Below are 17,338 nucleotides of genomic sequence, written 5' to 3'. Positions count from 1 at the left end.
TCCCGACAATCGTAAGGACGCAATGACACGCAAATGCTAATCTTAACAGATAATCCTGTGTTGACACCACACACGGCTCATCCCGATATTGGCCCTCAGAGGACCTCTGACTTGAAATCGGGGAAATTCAACATGTTGGGTTGTTTTGGCCCGACTTCGCTCCGTGTGTGGTGTGCCCCGTGGAAAAACCACCGCGCAGCCGGTTAACGGTGACGTGCAGCCAATCAGAAAGCGAGCCGGCGAGGAAGCCGGTGGGGAATCCAAAATCAAAACAGTCATGACGCAGCAGAAAGTCCGTGCTTGCGCTATTATACTCTTTTTTTTTTATCCATAATTTTATTTTTTATCCATACACACGTCACACACATACTACACTAATAAACGTGGTCTCCGGGTGGGAAGCAAACCCGCACCGCCAGCACCAAGGGCAAGCGATGCCTCGATCACCCCCAGAGCCCATTTACACTCCTTTCAACAACGCCTTTTCTTTTAATGCCGCTTTTTCGGCTGAAAACAAACCAGGAGGTATCGCGACTGGTCCTGCATGTTTGTTGACTGAAGTAACGTTTAACCTTGAGAGGCTTTGCGAGACTTCCCGTCACATTCATGAATGAACTCTGCTCGTGGGTGGTGTGTTGATTTTGCAGCGTGGCTGTACACAGTACGTTCAAAACTGTTACTACCGTGATTTTTTCTCTTCACGTGTGCCGTCTCTCACAGTTTGGAAATCAGCCGAAAATTTTAAAATCTTGCCGTGTGAACCAGGCTTTAGGTTTAACTTAACATTAGCAAAAAATTATACTGCATTGACTTTTCGAGTGTTTTATAATAAATAAACAAGCATTGCATTACGCCTTTTTATCTCATTCTTAAGTCCACCATGTGCTTTTTCGGTGGTCTTATTTTTTTCTTTTTTTTGCGCTGAGTTCAGCCTCTTGTATCTTTTCCTTTACTTGGGTTTCCATCCGTCAATAAGAGCATGAACTCATACGCCAGTCTCAACCCTGCACCTCAGAGCCATTTAATAAATGTAGCCAATAAAATGGAAGAAACATTTATAAAAAAACACTGTGCTTTTGGCTTTTACAGGGTGTAAAAGGGTGTATGACTGCATTAGTGTTCAAGTAGAAAACAAACATGTCATAATTATTAAAAAGCATCCAATAAAATGTCTCATTCTTCCCCCCATGGTTTAAAAAAGATTTCAGGGTCGCCAGCAAAGAGACATAGCAAAAGAGTACATTTGATTAGGCAACCGAGGCTCTCCCAGTGAAATGTCTCTTGTGTGCTGGTCTATCAGCAGTGAGTTGTGACTCTCTCTGACACCTCATCTGCCTGCTGAAACTTTCAGCTCATTTACATTTTGACATTGCTATGTAGGCTTGACATTTCTGAGAGAGGGAAGAGTGTCTTGTGTCTGGGTGAGATTTCACTCTCAAGGGAGTGAGAATTGTTGATACTCTGAAGGTATGACGACATCTCTGTGAATGCATGCAGTATTTTTGTTTCGTTAACATTTTGTTAACGAGACAAATGTTGTCTCGTCAACATTTCAGAGAGCAGTGGTCGTTCTACATAAATGGGGCAAAGTTGAGTTGAATGTATTTCAAAAAGGTCTTGACTCTTTCTGGGTAAATGTTTTCATAACATGTCGTCTATTGCAAGTAAGACATTTATCAGCAGGGACACCATTCGTAAAAAAAAAAATATATATATATATATATATATATACATATTTTTACATACAAACACTGACGCTTAAAAACAAAAATATGACACTGAGCTTTACGGTTTCAATAATTGTCACTAATGTATTTGGCCTCTCAAGTTGTAGTGGCAATTGTAGTTAATTGAACCATACAAGAAGAAAAAGACAAAGAGGGGGAGGATTTATTGTATACTTTACTTATTTATACTCACAGCAAAGAAGAAGAACTAGCTGCATATGTTAAGGTACTACAAAACAGCAGAAGGCAGCGCAGGCAAAAATTAATTCGGGGTAATCACCGTCTATGCAGAAAATGCAGGTGAAAAGCAGCCATGAAAGGATCTTCTGAGTTACATCTAATGACCACACAATACACCAATACAGGGCAAGTTTGCTGTTAAATTTATGTGTGCCATCTTAGTAATTTTAAGAACATTTTGTCCAGTCTTTTCGTGCATGAAAAATCTTGTGGGTTGCTTTTGTATATGATTGCTGATGTGTAAAAAGTACATATAGTCATTTCGTACTGAAAATGTCATGTGAAATTGAGGTTCAAAACCAAATGATTAGTTATGAAGTAGGGCTATATGATTTATCGTTTTTTGGGATCAAAATGGTGAGTTCAGACAAGTACTTTAGATTTTACATGTGTATATACAAAGAATGTCTACATTAGTGAAAGATAAAAAAATATATATTTTTACATACAGCAAGAACCAATTTAAAAACCTTGCAGAGTACAGTAATTTCTGGAATGTAAGACGCACCTGTCTATAAGCTGCGCTAGCTAAATTTGGGAAATACTCGTGTTTGTTACACATATAATCCACACCCGACTGTAAGCCGCAGGTGTTTTAATGTTACCGCACTGGGTTCCCGCTACTTTCGTTTCCATGATGAGTGTGCAAATTGTCTCGCTCTCGTTCTCTCTCCTACTGTATTTGGGCTCACTCTGCCTGACGCTCTGAATGCAAGGTCGAATGCAAGTGAAACAAATAGCGGCTTATAGTCCAGAAATTACTGTAATAGCTTTATGGAGGGATAGCTTTTGATGGTATGATGTAATTTTCTGTCATGTTTGCAAATGTTACCATACATGGTGAATATTGATTGATTTGAAGAAAATCGTGAATTGAATCGAAATTGAAATTTCTGCCTAAATAAAAATCTTAATTAGATATTTTCCTAAAATGTTCATGTCCAACACTAAGGAGTGAGCACGGAAAATTGCTGTCATGCACCCATCGATTCATTGAAACATGTTGTAATGTAAAAATGGAGGCCATTACTGAAGAAATATTTGGAATAGGGAAATGTATTTCTTACTTTCTTCTCCAATATCTCAAGTTGATCTTGGTAGAAGCAGGAAATGCTGGCCAACTCTTGTTCCTTCCTCTCCAACTGTCTGGCCTGCGAAAAAGCAGGGAAAAGAAGAAGGTGCGAACTTGAATTTTGAGAAGGAAAATAAGGCACTCCATCAAAAGCCATGCCGCCACTAAACACTACTGAAGCTAAAACAAATACCAAAATATAGGGTGTCCCAAAATATTTGACATTATTTGAAATGTGAATATCTGAACAACAATGTGTACTTGGCAAACAATATTTAATTAATTTGATGATGAAAAATACTTGATTACTAAAAAATTATTACTATCACCAAAGTGAGCATACAACACTTAATGTTTTTGTGCAAAAGACAAACATTCTATTCACTCATGAATAAACCAGTCCAATTAAAACCCTTATTCCCACGCAAAGTCCATAAAGGCAGGATTGGATCGGTTTGGAGTTGAACATTAGAGAATTGTGACCTCAGTCTCATCAAACATCTTTGAGATGTTCTAGATCAGAAAGTGTGAGTCTGTGGTCCAACTTGTGACCTCACAAATTCTTCTTAAGATCTGCCAAGGGGTAAAGGCTTCATTAGGTTGCCTAAATTAAACTACTGTGTTCTCTGTTTTTATTTAACTATTGGCTACATAAGTATTTTTTGTGATACATATTATTTATATATGATGTGTGATGATGTGTATTGCTGCTGGTAACGCTGTGAATTTCTCCACTGTGGGATAAATAAAGGTGTATCTTATCTTATTTTATCTTATCTTAAATAACATGCGAGATACTAGCAGTTAGCCCTTGGAAAACGTTATTCTTGGGTATTTTTTAAATTGTTTATTCTAAAATGATAATCCAATCATTTTGCCCTGAAAATTATTAACATATTGTTTGTTTAAAAGCAGTGCAGTAAAAATCCTGATGTTTTCCCTAGCATGACTAATAATCATTAAAATATTGATCAAAGATAATTGTGATTATCACTTTGGCCAGAATCTTGCAGCCCTAAAGTGTCTCAATACACATGTCTTTAAACTCCAATGCAATACTTTCTCCCAATGCCATTGTATAATGTGCAATAACACTTAAGACTGTAATTCTATAGTATCGGTATATGGCCCATGATTTAAGGGACATCAGCTATAATTTCATATTGCAACAGTGACTGATGTAATGAGAACAAACTGAATGATTGTGTTTTTTTTTATTGAGTACTGAAATCAATGATAACAACAAAATGCTTGACAGATCCCTAAAAAAAAACTCAAAACATAAAAGGCTACTGAACGCGTGCAACTGTGCATATACTGGTTGTAACAGAACTTACAATACGACTTGCGGTGCATGCAGCAGTGGCAGCGAGAGCTGGCAGGGCTGATGTTGGCTTTAAGATGAGCTGAAATGCTTTAACATGACCACTGAACACAGCTTTTTACAGGCGGCAGGGTGGCTGAAGAAAGAGATGTTGTTTTGGGCCATGGCAGCATGCAAATAGAGCGAGATAGAAGGAAAATGTCAATAAGGTTCTCTGCGTAACACAAGACGGAAGCCTGACTAAAGAAATTCCTGTACATGCAGTGTGAGAAAAAAAAGGGGGGGTGGGGGGTAGCATATCTTTGGACACCACGCTATAATGTGAAGATGAAAATTTGGGACAAACATTACAGTGGATGGAACCTCAACTCTATAAGCACTTAAGCAAGGTGAAATTCAACCAAAATTTTTGGGGAAAGATGCCTCCAAGGATATACTGTACATAGAGGTGTCAAAATTAGTTAATTTAAAGTTCCTTTAACGCCACTCATTTTTTTTAACACATGATTAATGACCGCCCCTTACTTGGAAAGCCTGTACTGGGGGAATTCCAGTCGCGATGCAGCAGACACAGCCACATCAAAATTTAGCAGCAATAAATTAAATAAGAATGCATATATTTGTGGAGACTGAATATGAAAAAAATGCTTTTGAGCTGTCACCAATGTCTTACAAATGCAATTATGCCATCTAGTGGCAGAAAAATGACCTGAACACAAATCAATATCACATTCATTTTTTACAGTACAGTACATCTTTTTAATTTTAACTACATTTTATGAATTATTATGAACTTACAGTATTAATGACTAAAAGACACAGCCATATTTGTATTTAACATTTTGGTCCACTTTTATGTTAACAAGAGTATGAAAACTCAGAAAATACATATTTTCTATTGTACATTTGATTGTACATTTAGAAGAGATATAAAATTTGCAATTAATCGTGAAAAACTATTGAAATAATGTGATTAATTACGATTTTAAAAATGTTATCGCCGGACACCCCTAGTTAAAATATTTGACATATTTGATTTCAGACAGAATCAAGTGGTTAACTCTACTTGTTTTGCTTTTTCCTCTAACTTTTGACATGGTGTGGTGTGCCTTTTTGAATAGGAGGACAATGGTAAACATGGACCTGGAGAAGAGAAGAAAATCCACCCCAAGTTATAATGATTCAAAAGCACTTTTGTCCAGAATTATCAAGTGTTTCAATGTCATGACAATCGGAAATGACTACCAGACAAAAAAATATATATTCCAAATGCAATGCTAAAATTTATTTTGATGACCTAACCAATCAGAGGTTGGCCAGTCATGGTTTCAAGAATGACTGTGTTTGACTTTGGAGATTTCACTGTAGTCAGACACAAGCACACCATATTCAGGATAGGATACAGCAAAAAAGGATATAAATCAACTAATTAAACTACAGATGTTTGTAAGAAATGTCTTGCCAGAACATTAACAGAAGTGTTCCGTGTGCACATGAACAGGTAATGTACAGATTGTGATCCACATGTAGAAAAAGCATGTGCTTGTACAGTTTTCTGTGCACTTTGCTGATAGCACACAAGCTCACACAGAGATTGACATTACACTTATTGTAATCCAGTCTTATCCCAATTTAACAGGCATCTGCATCCCTAAAGAGCACATCTGCAAATCCTCATACTGTGCTGCTCACTGCACTTTTTTTTCTTACTGCAGCGGCTGTCTGATGCTCAAGGGCCGTCTGTGTGTGTATGTGTGTAAAATCACCTCCGCCAGCAGCACAGATGATGTGTAATTTTCTGGCTGAATACCTCCCAAAGTGTTGTTGTGTGGAATGGCGCTGGAAACACACTCACAGCCTCACTTTAATGCACAATGAAAACATGACGTTTGAATAGAGAGAGAGAGAGAGTGTATGTGTGTGTATGTGTGAGAGAGAGAGAGAGAGAGAGAGAGAGAGAGAGAGAGAGAGAGAGAGAGAGAGAGAGAGAGAGAGAGAGAGAGAGAGAGAGAGAGAGAGAGAGAGAGAGAGTGTACGTGTGTGTATGTGTGTGTGAGAGAGAGAACAAGAAAAGGTGAAAGACACCAGCATTGTTGCTTACCCAAGCATCTAAATCGGCAGGCTAGAGTAAAAGGTAAAAGCAGAAGAAAGTCACTGGGATGAGAGAAAAGGTAAGCGTAGGAAAATGACAGATAGGAAGAGCATGAAAGAGAGGTATCATTAAAAACAATAAAAATAGAAAAGGATAAGCTAAACTGAAGTCACAAGTACAACTGGAGAAGGTTAGTACTAGTCATATAATCTAGTACAAATAATCAACAGAACAGTCTGGACATCTAATTACATTCATTTTGAGTTGATTAATATTGCCAGATGTTAACTTGACACTTAAGAATGTTAAAATGTTACTTGAAAACGTTTTTGTTTTTTTTAAGAAAATAAATGTTTTATGATTATGGACACGTTCCGTTATTTCTATGGAGAAGATTTTTTTTATTTTTTTTAATCCAAGCAATCAAAGGTTGACCTGTGCCCTGGAACAGAATGTTTTGACTTCAGAGGTTTTACTGTACTGAAATACCTGAATTTATTTAAATCAGGGAGGTTGCAGCAGAGAGAGGCATGTGCTTTTCACATCTGCACCACAGTCATTGGTGCTGGGTTCAAATCTTGGCTTGTACCCTTCTGTGAAGAGTTTGCATGTTCTTTAGTTTCCCCAATTACTCCAATTTCCTCCTATATTCCAAAAGCAGGACAAACAGTATGGATGGATTTAAGTTGCAGGAAGTTGTTTGTAATGGCTAAGAAAATAAAACTGCCGTTCATTGACTCCCTATTAATTTGTCAAAAAGCAGCATTTTTCATTTAGATGGCTGATTTTGTATAAGACCAACCTCAAACATGAATACATCACACCCAACCATCCATATGATACCATGTTAATAAAATAACAGAATAATCTGTCTGATTTAATCACTAGTGCGTCCATCCATGAGGGTCCACCTACACCCCCACTATGTTGAGCCTTCTGTCTTCACTAATCTGCTTTGAACAAAACCCAGCACCTCAAACTCCAAGGAGATTAACACATGGGGTAATATAAAGTCAACAAGATGCAAGCAAATACTTGTGATACTCACACTACCTTTAAATGGGGGCAAATAAAGTCAATGTTGGCTATTGAATTCTTTTATGGCTCAACCATATAACTAAAAGGCCATACGGCTAACAATAAAAAGAAATGCTGAGCTATTACCTGCTATGTGCATACACAGCTAATAAGTCCCAAGGCAGTTCAACACCACATTTTGTATTGACTTTATTGTACAGAACTGCGCATGTGCGCTAGTGCACACCCTTTATTTTGTGCAAGCAAAAAGGCAGTTGGCACAGGCCTGAAAATGTTTTTCCAAGCACTGTTTAGCAGTATATCTGTTAATGTTGATGTCATAACATTAAAATGGCACACCAATTGTTTTGAGATGTAACAACCATACAGTTATTAATTTAGAAATAATTATAAAGCCCATTTGTATAACACACTATAAAATCATCAAAAGCAGTTCTAAATGCATTGACTTATTGTCCATTTTAGCACTGGAGCAGTTTTTTAATGACTGTGTTTATACATTCGTATGCATTTGTGTATTCAGACAGACACCTGAAGAGGCAAGAAAATAATTTTTACAAAATAGATATATTTCTTACCACAAAATGATGGCATTTTTGCAGGGTACTGATTACTGTGAAGATATGTTGCACGTTGAATTAGTTATGATAATAATTAGTAATTATGTAGTAGTAGTAATTAGTTATTATGATAATGTTTATGTTTTGGTGATGTCAAATTCAAGTTGCATGAAATACTGTGAGTTCACGTTGTAAGTAAAATCAAATATTGGGGTCATGTTAATGGCTGGACATTTGGTTTCACTTAAGTTGCACCATCAGGACACAAGCAGACATAACCTCTTGGCAACAATCTTCCAAAGTCAGCCAACCTGTGACAGAGGGACAAGACGGGATGTTTTGGGATGATTTTCTCCCCAACGTTCCCTAACATCGTGACAAATCTATTACCTAAATAGGAAATCATGCAAATGTTACATTTGGAAAAGTGTTTATGCTTGAGAAGGGAGCGTTTTGGTGTGCATTTCTACTTGGGAGTCAGTGGAGGAGAGCTGAACGGTGGACGGTCAGAATAATGATTAGCAAATAGAATGTCACTGGCAGATGCAGTTTATGATGTCAAACTTCTGCTTTGGCTTTTTAATTGAGGCGGAAAACGTGGAATGTGAGAATGCAATGCATGATGTCTTATAATATGGAAGTATTCACAATAGGGGTGTTCAAAAAACGATTTGGCAATTTATCGCAATATTACAGTGCGCAATTCTCGAATCTATTCGATATGCGGCCGAATCGATTTTTAAAGATACATTTTTTATGGGAATATTCAACAAAACGTCCCGCTTAGGGTTCACATGTTAATATTTTATTTCAATGCTGTTCAAACATGAAACTGATTGCATCAGATTGTTTATTAAATACAGTGGCTCACAGTTATAAGCCTAAAGTTTCAGATAAATAAATACTTTTTTAGACAAATCTTACAGTGCACATGTATAAGTTTACTGATTAGTATTTTCTAAATTGGAGTATTTTTTTGTTGTTGCAATAATCAATTTATAGATTTGTATCGGGATTAATCGGTATCGAATCGAATCGTGACCTATGAATCGTGATATGAATCGAATCGCCAGGTACTAGGCAATTCATACCCCTAATTCACAATAAGAATGTAAATAATAATGATATTCAACATGTGTGACTGTAAATGCTAATAGTAAAAAATGTCTGTAGAATTAACAGTGAATTTCTGTAAAATCATGACATTAAAAAAAAAACAATGAAGCATTGTGTAAATTACATGAATATGTTGTAAAACTCTGAAACAAACAACTGTTGATTTGACAGTAAGAAAATGTTAAATAGAGCACTTTTTCACAAATTCACAAATTACTGTAATTTTAACACAGATAAACTGTAAAACATTGGCATACAGTTAAAATTACATCATAGCTGTGTTAGAATAAGACTTTTTGTCAGTAGGTTATTTGGTACATCAAACATGCATTTTACAAATTCATATTACAGATAAGAACATTTAGATATACAGTAAAACTATATGAATACGAAGGTTAAACTAAATGTATGATGTTTATTTAAAATTGATAGACTGTATATTGACTTTTGCACGTGACGTCACAGCCCTCATTTTGCCTGGATGGCAAAAGAGCCACTTGCCTGTATTGTAACCATTGAATCTCGTACAGCTTAAAGTCCTTTATCTAATCGATTATTGTATAAAATGGCCATATCTTGCTGTGCGGTCGGTTGTACAGAAAGACAAAGGAGTAAACCAAATGTTGCTTTTTACCACATACCTACTAATAAAGACAAAAGACGTCGATTGATAGCAGCAATCAACAAAAAGGACTGGCAGCCCACAAAGTATTCACGGATTTGCAGCGATCATTTATTGCGAGGTTGGTAGATAAATATTGTAATTAGTAGATAAATGTTTATACATTTTACTGGTGTTACTAGTGCATGTTTCAAATCACATAAACAAGCCAGATAGTTAGCGTCCACTCCAACTGCACAAACACACAGCACCTTCTTCAAAACTATTAAGTGCATTTGACTGTTTAATAATGTGGGATTTCGTCTTTGTGCTTGGAGTTTTTCACTCTGGAGCCGGAGTCATATTCATGAAATGACTGCATAGCTTGCCACTACGATAGTCATTTGTTCCATGCTAGTAAACATAGTAACATAACATCATCACAGCGTTTCAATATAGAACGGACTATTTAAAAATTAGTCAGTTAGCATGAAAAACAAGTTTTTACCTTTGCATTACGAGGTATATGGTCAACTGTGTGAGCGTAGCATCTTGTCACAGAGACTCAGCCAGCGACAAGCTTTTGAATCAGCCCCGGTGTAAGGAGAAGAGACGGCATTGACTACATAATGATATAGGTCGTGCACTGTGAATTCTGGCAAAGTCGGCGATTTGATTAACTTGGTCAAAACAGCAGGCAACAGAAGGTAAGGGGCTGTTTTCAAACTAGCGATCTCCAAATTAAGAAATATCGCGCTCTATGAGTCCCGACTAAATGTGCAACTTCGACTGACGGGCGAATTTCGGTTGAATTAGTAGATTTCATGGCTCTATGGGCAATAATAACTTTTAATTTGTAAAATAACAGTCACTAAGTCACTAAGTCACTCCAGGCCACGTCCACTTCTATTCAAGAATAATTTCCTTCCGCCGTCCATCATAGGGCAGTCACGTGATCATGTGACGTCGGTGCAAATAGTCAATACTGGCAGCTGTGTTTATAATTCAGTAATAAAAAAATACTGTGTGTGTGTATAAACATCTTTACAGAACAACTTGTATATTATATATACTAAAACTAAGCTTTTTAAACTTGTAGATTCAACAGTTCTTTACTGATAACTTAACAACAACAGGGTGGCGTTGCACAGTTGTAGAATGGTCATCTTGCAACCCTGAGGTTGTTGATTCGATCCAAGCACAGTGTATAGTGCAGGGATGGCCAAGTTCGGTCCTTCAGAGCCACTATTCAGCCTGTTTTCCATGTTTCTCTCCACTAACACACCTGATTCATGATCAGGATCGTTATCAGGCTTCAGCAAAGCTTGATGATGAGCTGATCATTAGATTCAGCTGCACCAAAGAAGGGAGACATGGAAAACAGGCTGGATAGTGGCTCTCGAGGACCGAACTTGGCCAACCCTGGTATAGTGCTATACAAATGAAGGACCATTTACCAAGAACATGCTGCTTTTATATTATTTTGTTCTGTAACATTTAGAAGCAGTTACTGTTTATTGTACATTAAATACCAGTAAAATGTACAAGTACTGTAAAGTTGTTTACATTTGTACTGTATTTTTTTTACATAATTTCTCTGGCAACCACAGCTGCCAGTTTTTTTCCCCCGTAGAAAAAAATAGTTTTTTTTTTTTTTACAGTGTCCAATTGACTACGGTACTACACTCCCATTCCAGATCACTTGACTGTTGCTGATGCTTTCTACAAACACTTCCTGGGGCCTGACTTGTCACCAGGAGACAGACCTTTCGCTTTTAGTAAGATGATGGACAGACAAAATATTTGACAGTGGTTTTAATGGGAATGTGTCCTTTTGCTTCTTGACTATGACCATCCGGCACTTTTATTGTTCCAGTTCAATCAATATTGCGTGTTAATTTGTGCGTAAGCTTGAGGAAACATTCCTCATGCGAACAACAGGTCTTGCCCTGCTGTCTTATTACATCACCACAGCTCAGTGATGGGAGCTGTATTCCACTCCTACGCGTTTGTCCTTTGAGCCGGCAAGATTTGTGCCAGGGCGCTCCCTCCTCCGTCACAGCGCCGCACCGATCGAAATCTCGTCAGCCGGTGAGGACTCTCCTCGTCAGCAAATCACGTGTGATAGAGTGCGTGCGTGTACAAAGGGCTTAGCGGCATTAACATGATGAAAAAATGTCACACTGGTGATTAGAGGAGCTGATAACAACCGGTTTAACCATGTGGGAATATGTCCGGATTACTGTTAAATTCTGTGCGTGCGTGATTTACAGATTTAAACAGAACCATTTCAACGAACAGCAATGTTACACTTGAATCTGTAATATCCTTTCCCCTCCACATGCATTCATCTTGCCCCTCTATGCACACTCCTCTTCACATTCACCCTCGCTCTTCTTTGCTAACCAGCAATGCAGGCTATCTAGCTGAATGCCTGTCAGATTCAGACATCTGAATGTATTATATAGTGTGCGAGATAGCCCATCCCTGATGGAGCCTCTATTTGAGCCCTCTCTTGCCAGATGCTTCCAAGTGATTGCTGTTCCAGACACTGCTGCTACCTTACAGTGCTTACTATAATGCTCCAATATTCTCTCTATAGAGGGATAAATGTATTTATTTATGATCCTACATGTGGGAATGTAACAAGCCTGGTCTGATGGTGTGTGTGACCAATGCAGAACCACATTGCCACCAAGCAGTATAGTTAATTTGGTTTTAGGTCAAATTGAAATGACATTCCAGTATATGATGACATGATAACCGTACAATATTTTAGTGGTACTCAATTAAGAAAATTTAGGGGCTGTTGAAAACTATCGTTTCCAACAGAATTTGGAGAGAAAAAAAACATTGAAAGGGAAGATAACCCACTCATTTTCCTTACAATATTGTAATCACTCTCACTAGTCTAAACACGATATTATGGTTGATGTTGTATTTGTGGAATATGAATTAAGCAGTGAAATACACATGTTTTTATCCATCTCAGGGGCGGCCATTTTGCCACTTGCTTTCGCCTGAAAATGGCATTACAGTTGCTCAGGTAAAGACCAATCACAGCCTCAGTCTGTGAAGTTGAGTGAACGCCACAAGTCCTCCAACAATAACGACCATATTGGTTGTTTTACCATGCACCAAAATACGACCAAGTGTTACGTATTGTAGGTTAGCGACCTCAATAGGCCATGTTGTATCAGCCATGTTAAATAGCAAAAAAATAGTAATGGGACTCAAACCCAGGTTGTCTGGTCGGAGGACGAACATTTATCTGTCTGAGCTTTAAAGCCGGTAATAATCTCAGTGTTTTTTTTTTTAGTGTTGACATGTATGTCAATTCGCCGTCACGGACTACAGGTTGGGGTTAGCATTAGGCATTCAGTGAGGTTGTACAGTACACGTTACCTCTTTACATGGTACACTAATGGTTGAGATTAGGAAAAGGCACAGTGAGGTTGTAGACCGCTAGGAAACATGTAGTCAACAACTAAAACAATCACTGGACAAATAGCTCAGTCTGATAAACAGACGGACCGGGTTCAAGTCTCACTTTTGTATTTTTGCGCTATTTAACATGGCCAATAGAGGTTGCTAAACTAAAATACGTAACACTTGGTCGTAATTTGGCACCTTTTTAAAACGACCTATTTGGTCATATGGGAAACAGCTGAGCCGTGATTGGCCGTTACCTGAGCCGTGAGCAACTGTGATATAATTTTCAGTCGACAGCAAGTGGTAAAATGGCTGCACCGTAAAATGGACAAAAAAGGGTGGATTTTGCTGCTTAATTCATATTCCACAAGCCCAATATTAACCAAAATGCTCAGGGTGCATACAACATATTATTGTAAAAAAAAAAAAAATTGTTTAAAACACTCGGTCCACTTCCCCTTTAAAATAGGGCTGAGGTTTTTGAAAACACTCACATTATCGTAAATCGTACGATCTTATCAAGATGAATGATGTACCTTGAGAATGGGGAGGCATATTCGCATAACTCAAATTCTCACCCTGAACATACGGTGGACCGTGAACTAAAAATATGCCTTTGGTAAGTAGGGATAAGTACTAAAAACGGTACTTTTTGTGGTATGGACCTATTTGGGTCGGCATTTCCGAGCACCGATTCACGTAAAATCAAACGGTGCCATGTTTTGGTTCTGAAGCACGTCTTTCAAAGTTGTGTTTATTTTTACTATTCCTATCTGGCTCATTTGAATGAAATTGTATTTTATTTATTATTTGTCAAGTTTATATATTGAAAGGTAATTTTTTTTTTTAAGATTTTACTATTAAACAATGATGAACATTTAATACCACAAAAGTTAATCAATAAAATTTAACAAATATAAAAAATAAATAAATAAATAAAAGACAGCGATAATACAAAGTACCAAAAATTGGTACCGTTGAGTACCGGTATCGATTCCCAGGTACCGAGTATTGGAACAGTACCGGTTCAAATGTGAAAGGTACCCATCCCTATTTGGTAAGAAAGGGAGGACAATCACCTAATTATGTGTGACTGTGGTAGAGGCACATATGCAAATTCAAATGTCTTGTGGCATTTTTTTGTAGCTCTACGTGAACAAAGATCATTTTAAAAAAATGTCTGTTGGTGGAATCTTTCTAAAATGCACTCCAGCTTGAACTAGATCATTCTCATGTAAACGTGGACTTAGTCAAATGCCCATCCCTAATTTCAACTGGCTCTTTTCCACCGTGGGGTGTGTGAGCCAGATGGCGATAGCTGTGACAGCTATGTAAATAGAGTGACTTCATACCAACCCAACAGAGTGTATAACTCACTAGTGAATTCAACAAAGAGGAACCTGACCCAGAATACTAATGTATGCCAACTATTATCTGTAAACAAGAACTACAAATGGCTTTCCCTGCCGAAAACCACTGTACTGTCACACAAATGACCAATCAATCAACATGCCATTTTAGTCCCCAAAATGTTGATGATTAAAATGCAAATAATATATAAATTACTGAACCTAATTCTACTGCTTTCTGTAGTATTTGCTCTCTAATGTGTATACTCTTGTTTAGTATGTCACCATATTCATCCACAGATTGTGCAGAATATATTTGAGAATGCTGGAAAACGTAAATTTTCTTTGTAAAACACACCAGCTCCACCAAGTCTTGTTATCTTGTGCCCAGAGCGGCCAGCCACTACTTTTTCAAATATGTAGCATCATCTGTATACTTTCACAGTGTTTTTTTTTTAGTATCTTTATAGTGGACAGTGTCAAACGTTTTGATCTCAGGTATAGCTTAAAGACAAGGGCACAAGGACGGTTGGAAAAGGACACATAAAAAGATACGAGAGAAACATTGCCAAACAGCACATGTTGCTGTGCAGAGAAAAAAAAATCTGCCCCTTCATGAGCACTATTTACATGCTTCAATAATGCCATCTAGTGGTCACTTAAGGTGCCACATTTGTTGCTGACAACTTCCCTCTAACAGACCTCCCTAATTTCAAGCAAAACGTTGAGGTAAAAACAGTATAAGATGTGTCTGACTGCAGAGCCAATTCATTTGCATCCTCCATCATACAAAGCTGTTCCAATCGACTGGAAATAACGAGAGCAATGGCCGACACTGACATTTAACAAGTTGCCATGGTGTGACAGAAGTACCCAATTTCCTGTCAACTGCCCACACAACAGTCTGGCTGAAGTGTTAAAATGAAAGAGGATGTGTGAGAGAGAAGGGACATCAGCATGACCAAATGGGCATGTCACCTCTCATCACACACTTCATCACTAATGGACTGAATTCTTCTTTTTTTCCTTAACTTCTGAGACAAGCTGCAATTGCAAATCTGTTTTTTGGGGTGTTTTGCCTTGTTTGCATTATACAACATTTCATTAATATTTCAATGCTGTTCTCACATGTCATCTTAAACATTAGGTTTAAAATGATAGAATCATTACACTGGTCCACATCAGGGGAATAAAAATGCATAAACAAAGTTGCCAACAACATTTTCTAGGGCAATTTAGGTTATAGAATCCAAATATCTCAGTTTTTCTTACGGTCCTGTTTTTGTAATGTGACTTATTTTTTTTATAATAATAATAATAATAATAACAATAATAATTCCAAGAGGTAGATGTTTTTCTCTCATTTGATTTTATTGGGGGGGGGGGGGGGGGGGGGTTTACACCTCCATTAACCCATTACTTGCAAATGACAGTGGCTACGTAATCCAAGATAACTATTTTCCAAAGGCCTTAGAGCCATGAGTGTTACAATGAATAAAACAATGAGCCCATTAAACTGGAACTCACCATTACAACACAACGGAGCCATTGCTTCACACTGCGCCACCCTTATGTTAAATAATGAATCTGTTTAATTTTTGTTCCACAAACACAATATTAATCAGAATCCCGTTGTTTGACTAATACTGGCACAGGCAATGTGTTTTAAAATTTGGGGGGCTTAGTTGCCTTTCACCGCAAATCTTGGACTTTTGTTTGTAATCAATAGTACTCGAATACAAGGGTGAGATAAGAAGCTACCCCAAGCCGGAAATCTTGTGATATATTTCGTACATCTAATAAACAAATATAAATTGTTCTCTTACATTTGTATGCAGCTGTCCAAGCAGAGCTTTTAAAGAGAGTAGAAATTGCACATTCACTTTTGCACCGGTTAAAAAACTAATCAATTAGATAAAAATAAAAAAAAATAAAAAACTGCAAAGAATAAATTATCCTCTGACTGAAATTAATTTTGCATCCAGCAAACATGTAATGATTGCAAGTATATAACGCATGGAAAACTGTTGCATTCCGTTGTTGTCACCCTACAAGGAAACTTGAATGTGAGTAACCTAAAAAAAGATGCTTGTTATTGTTTGTCTGAATACTTGTGAGAGCTGTTAGTGCGGTGCATGTTAATGACATTTTATTTGTAGCAGGAATGACACCTCTGAGATGGAAAGAATAGTATCACAAAAGCAAGTGTTAATGGAAGTGAAGAATGAGGTGTTGTTGCAATGTGTCACCTATGTCACTCACTCGTGGACCAACTGATAAGAGCGACAGTGCGTACACTCTGTCAACAATAAATGGAAATTATTTTTATTTCTAGCACCATTTTAAATTGTGTGACAAGGGTTAGAATGCTGAGAAATGCAAAAAAAAAGCACAGTTTACACTTTCATGGGTTTGTTTATGTCTGTTCTGCTTGTTTAATTAAAATAGAAGAGAGGAATCTTTGCCATTGATAACTTGAGAACTGCCTCCCCTTTCAACTGGACTCAAATGTATTCACAGAGCACATTTAAAAAGAATAGTTGACCAGTGTACTTGGCAATAAAATTATTTACAAACATAAGTTGAGCAGCAGTTAGTGTCCACGCTGAACCTCGCTGTGGGAACACTGAAAATTGATTTAAACTGCTGCAATAAAACAGAAAGGGCAATAACACTGTATTTGTTGCTCATGAATGTAAATTGATAAAAAGGGAGCCAACAAAATGGGTGCTGATATTTCTCTTGTTGTGTGTTACAGTATTATTATGAAGGTGCAGCCACATTGTT

The 17,338-nt window shown here is 37.4% G+C and overlaps 1 protein-coding gene across 4 annotated transcripts in view; it reads right to left on the bottom strand.

Moving 5' to 3' along the window:
• Nucleotides 1-17,338, bottom strand: part of chchd6b (coiled-coil-helix-coiled-coil-helix domain containing 6b) — a 63,640-nt gene that overhangs the window by 38,051 nt on the left and 8,251 nt on the right. For 3 of the 4 annotated variants that reach the window (XM_086088022.1, XM_086088026.1, XM_086088024.1), the window contains 2 exons: nucleotides 6,465-6,485; nucleotides 3,035-3,118 (listed from right to left, as the gene is read on the bottom strand). In XM_086088022.1, the coding sequence (XP_085944148.1) occupies nucleotides 3,035-3,118; nucleotides 6,465-6,485 (105 nt within the window). The remainder of the gene's footprint in view (nucleotides 1-3,034; nucleotides 3,119-6,464; nucleotides 6,486-17,338) is intronic. The other variant, XM_086088023.1, reaches the window with a different exon arrangement.

The sequence above is a fragment of the Leptonotus elevatus genome, chromosome 10 (genome assembly GCF_054856555.1).
Source record: "Leptonotus elevatus isolate MCC_2025b chromosome 10, RoL_Lele_1.0, whole genome shotgun sequence".
In the NCBI taxonomy this organism is placed as follows: domain Eukaryota; kingdom Metazoa; phylum Chordata; class Actinopteri; order Syngnathiformes; family Syngnathidae; genus Leptonotus; species Leptonotus elevatus.
The sequence above is the reverse complement of the archived record's forward strand: the minus strand, read 5'-3'. Positions and strand labels throughout refer to the sequence as shown.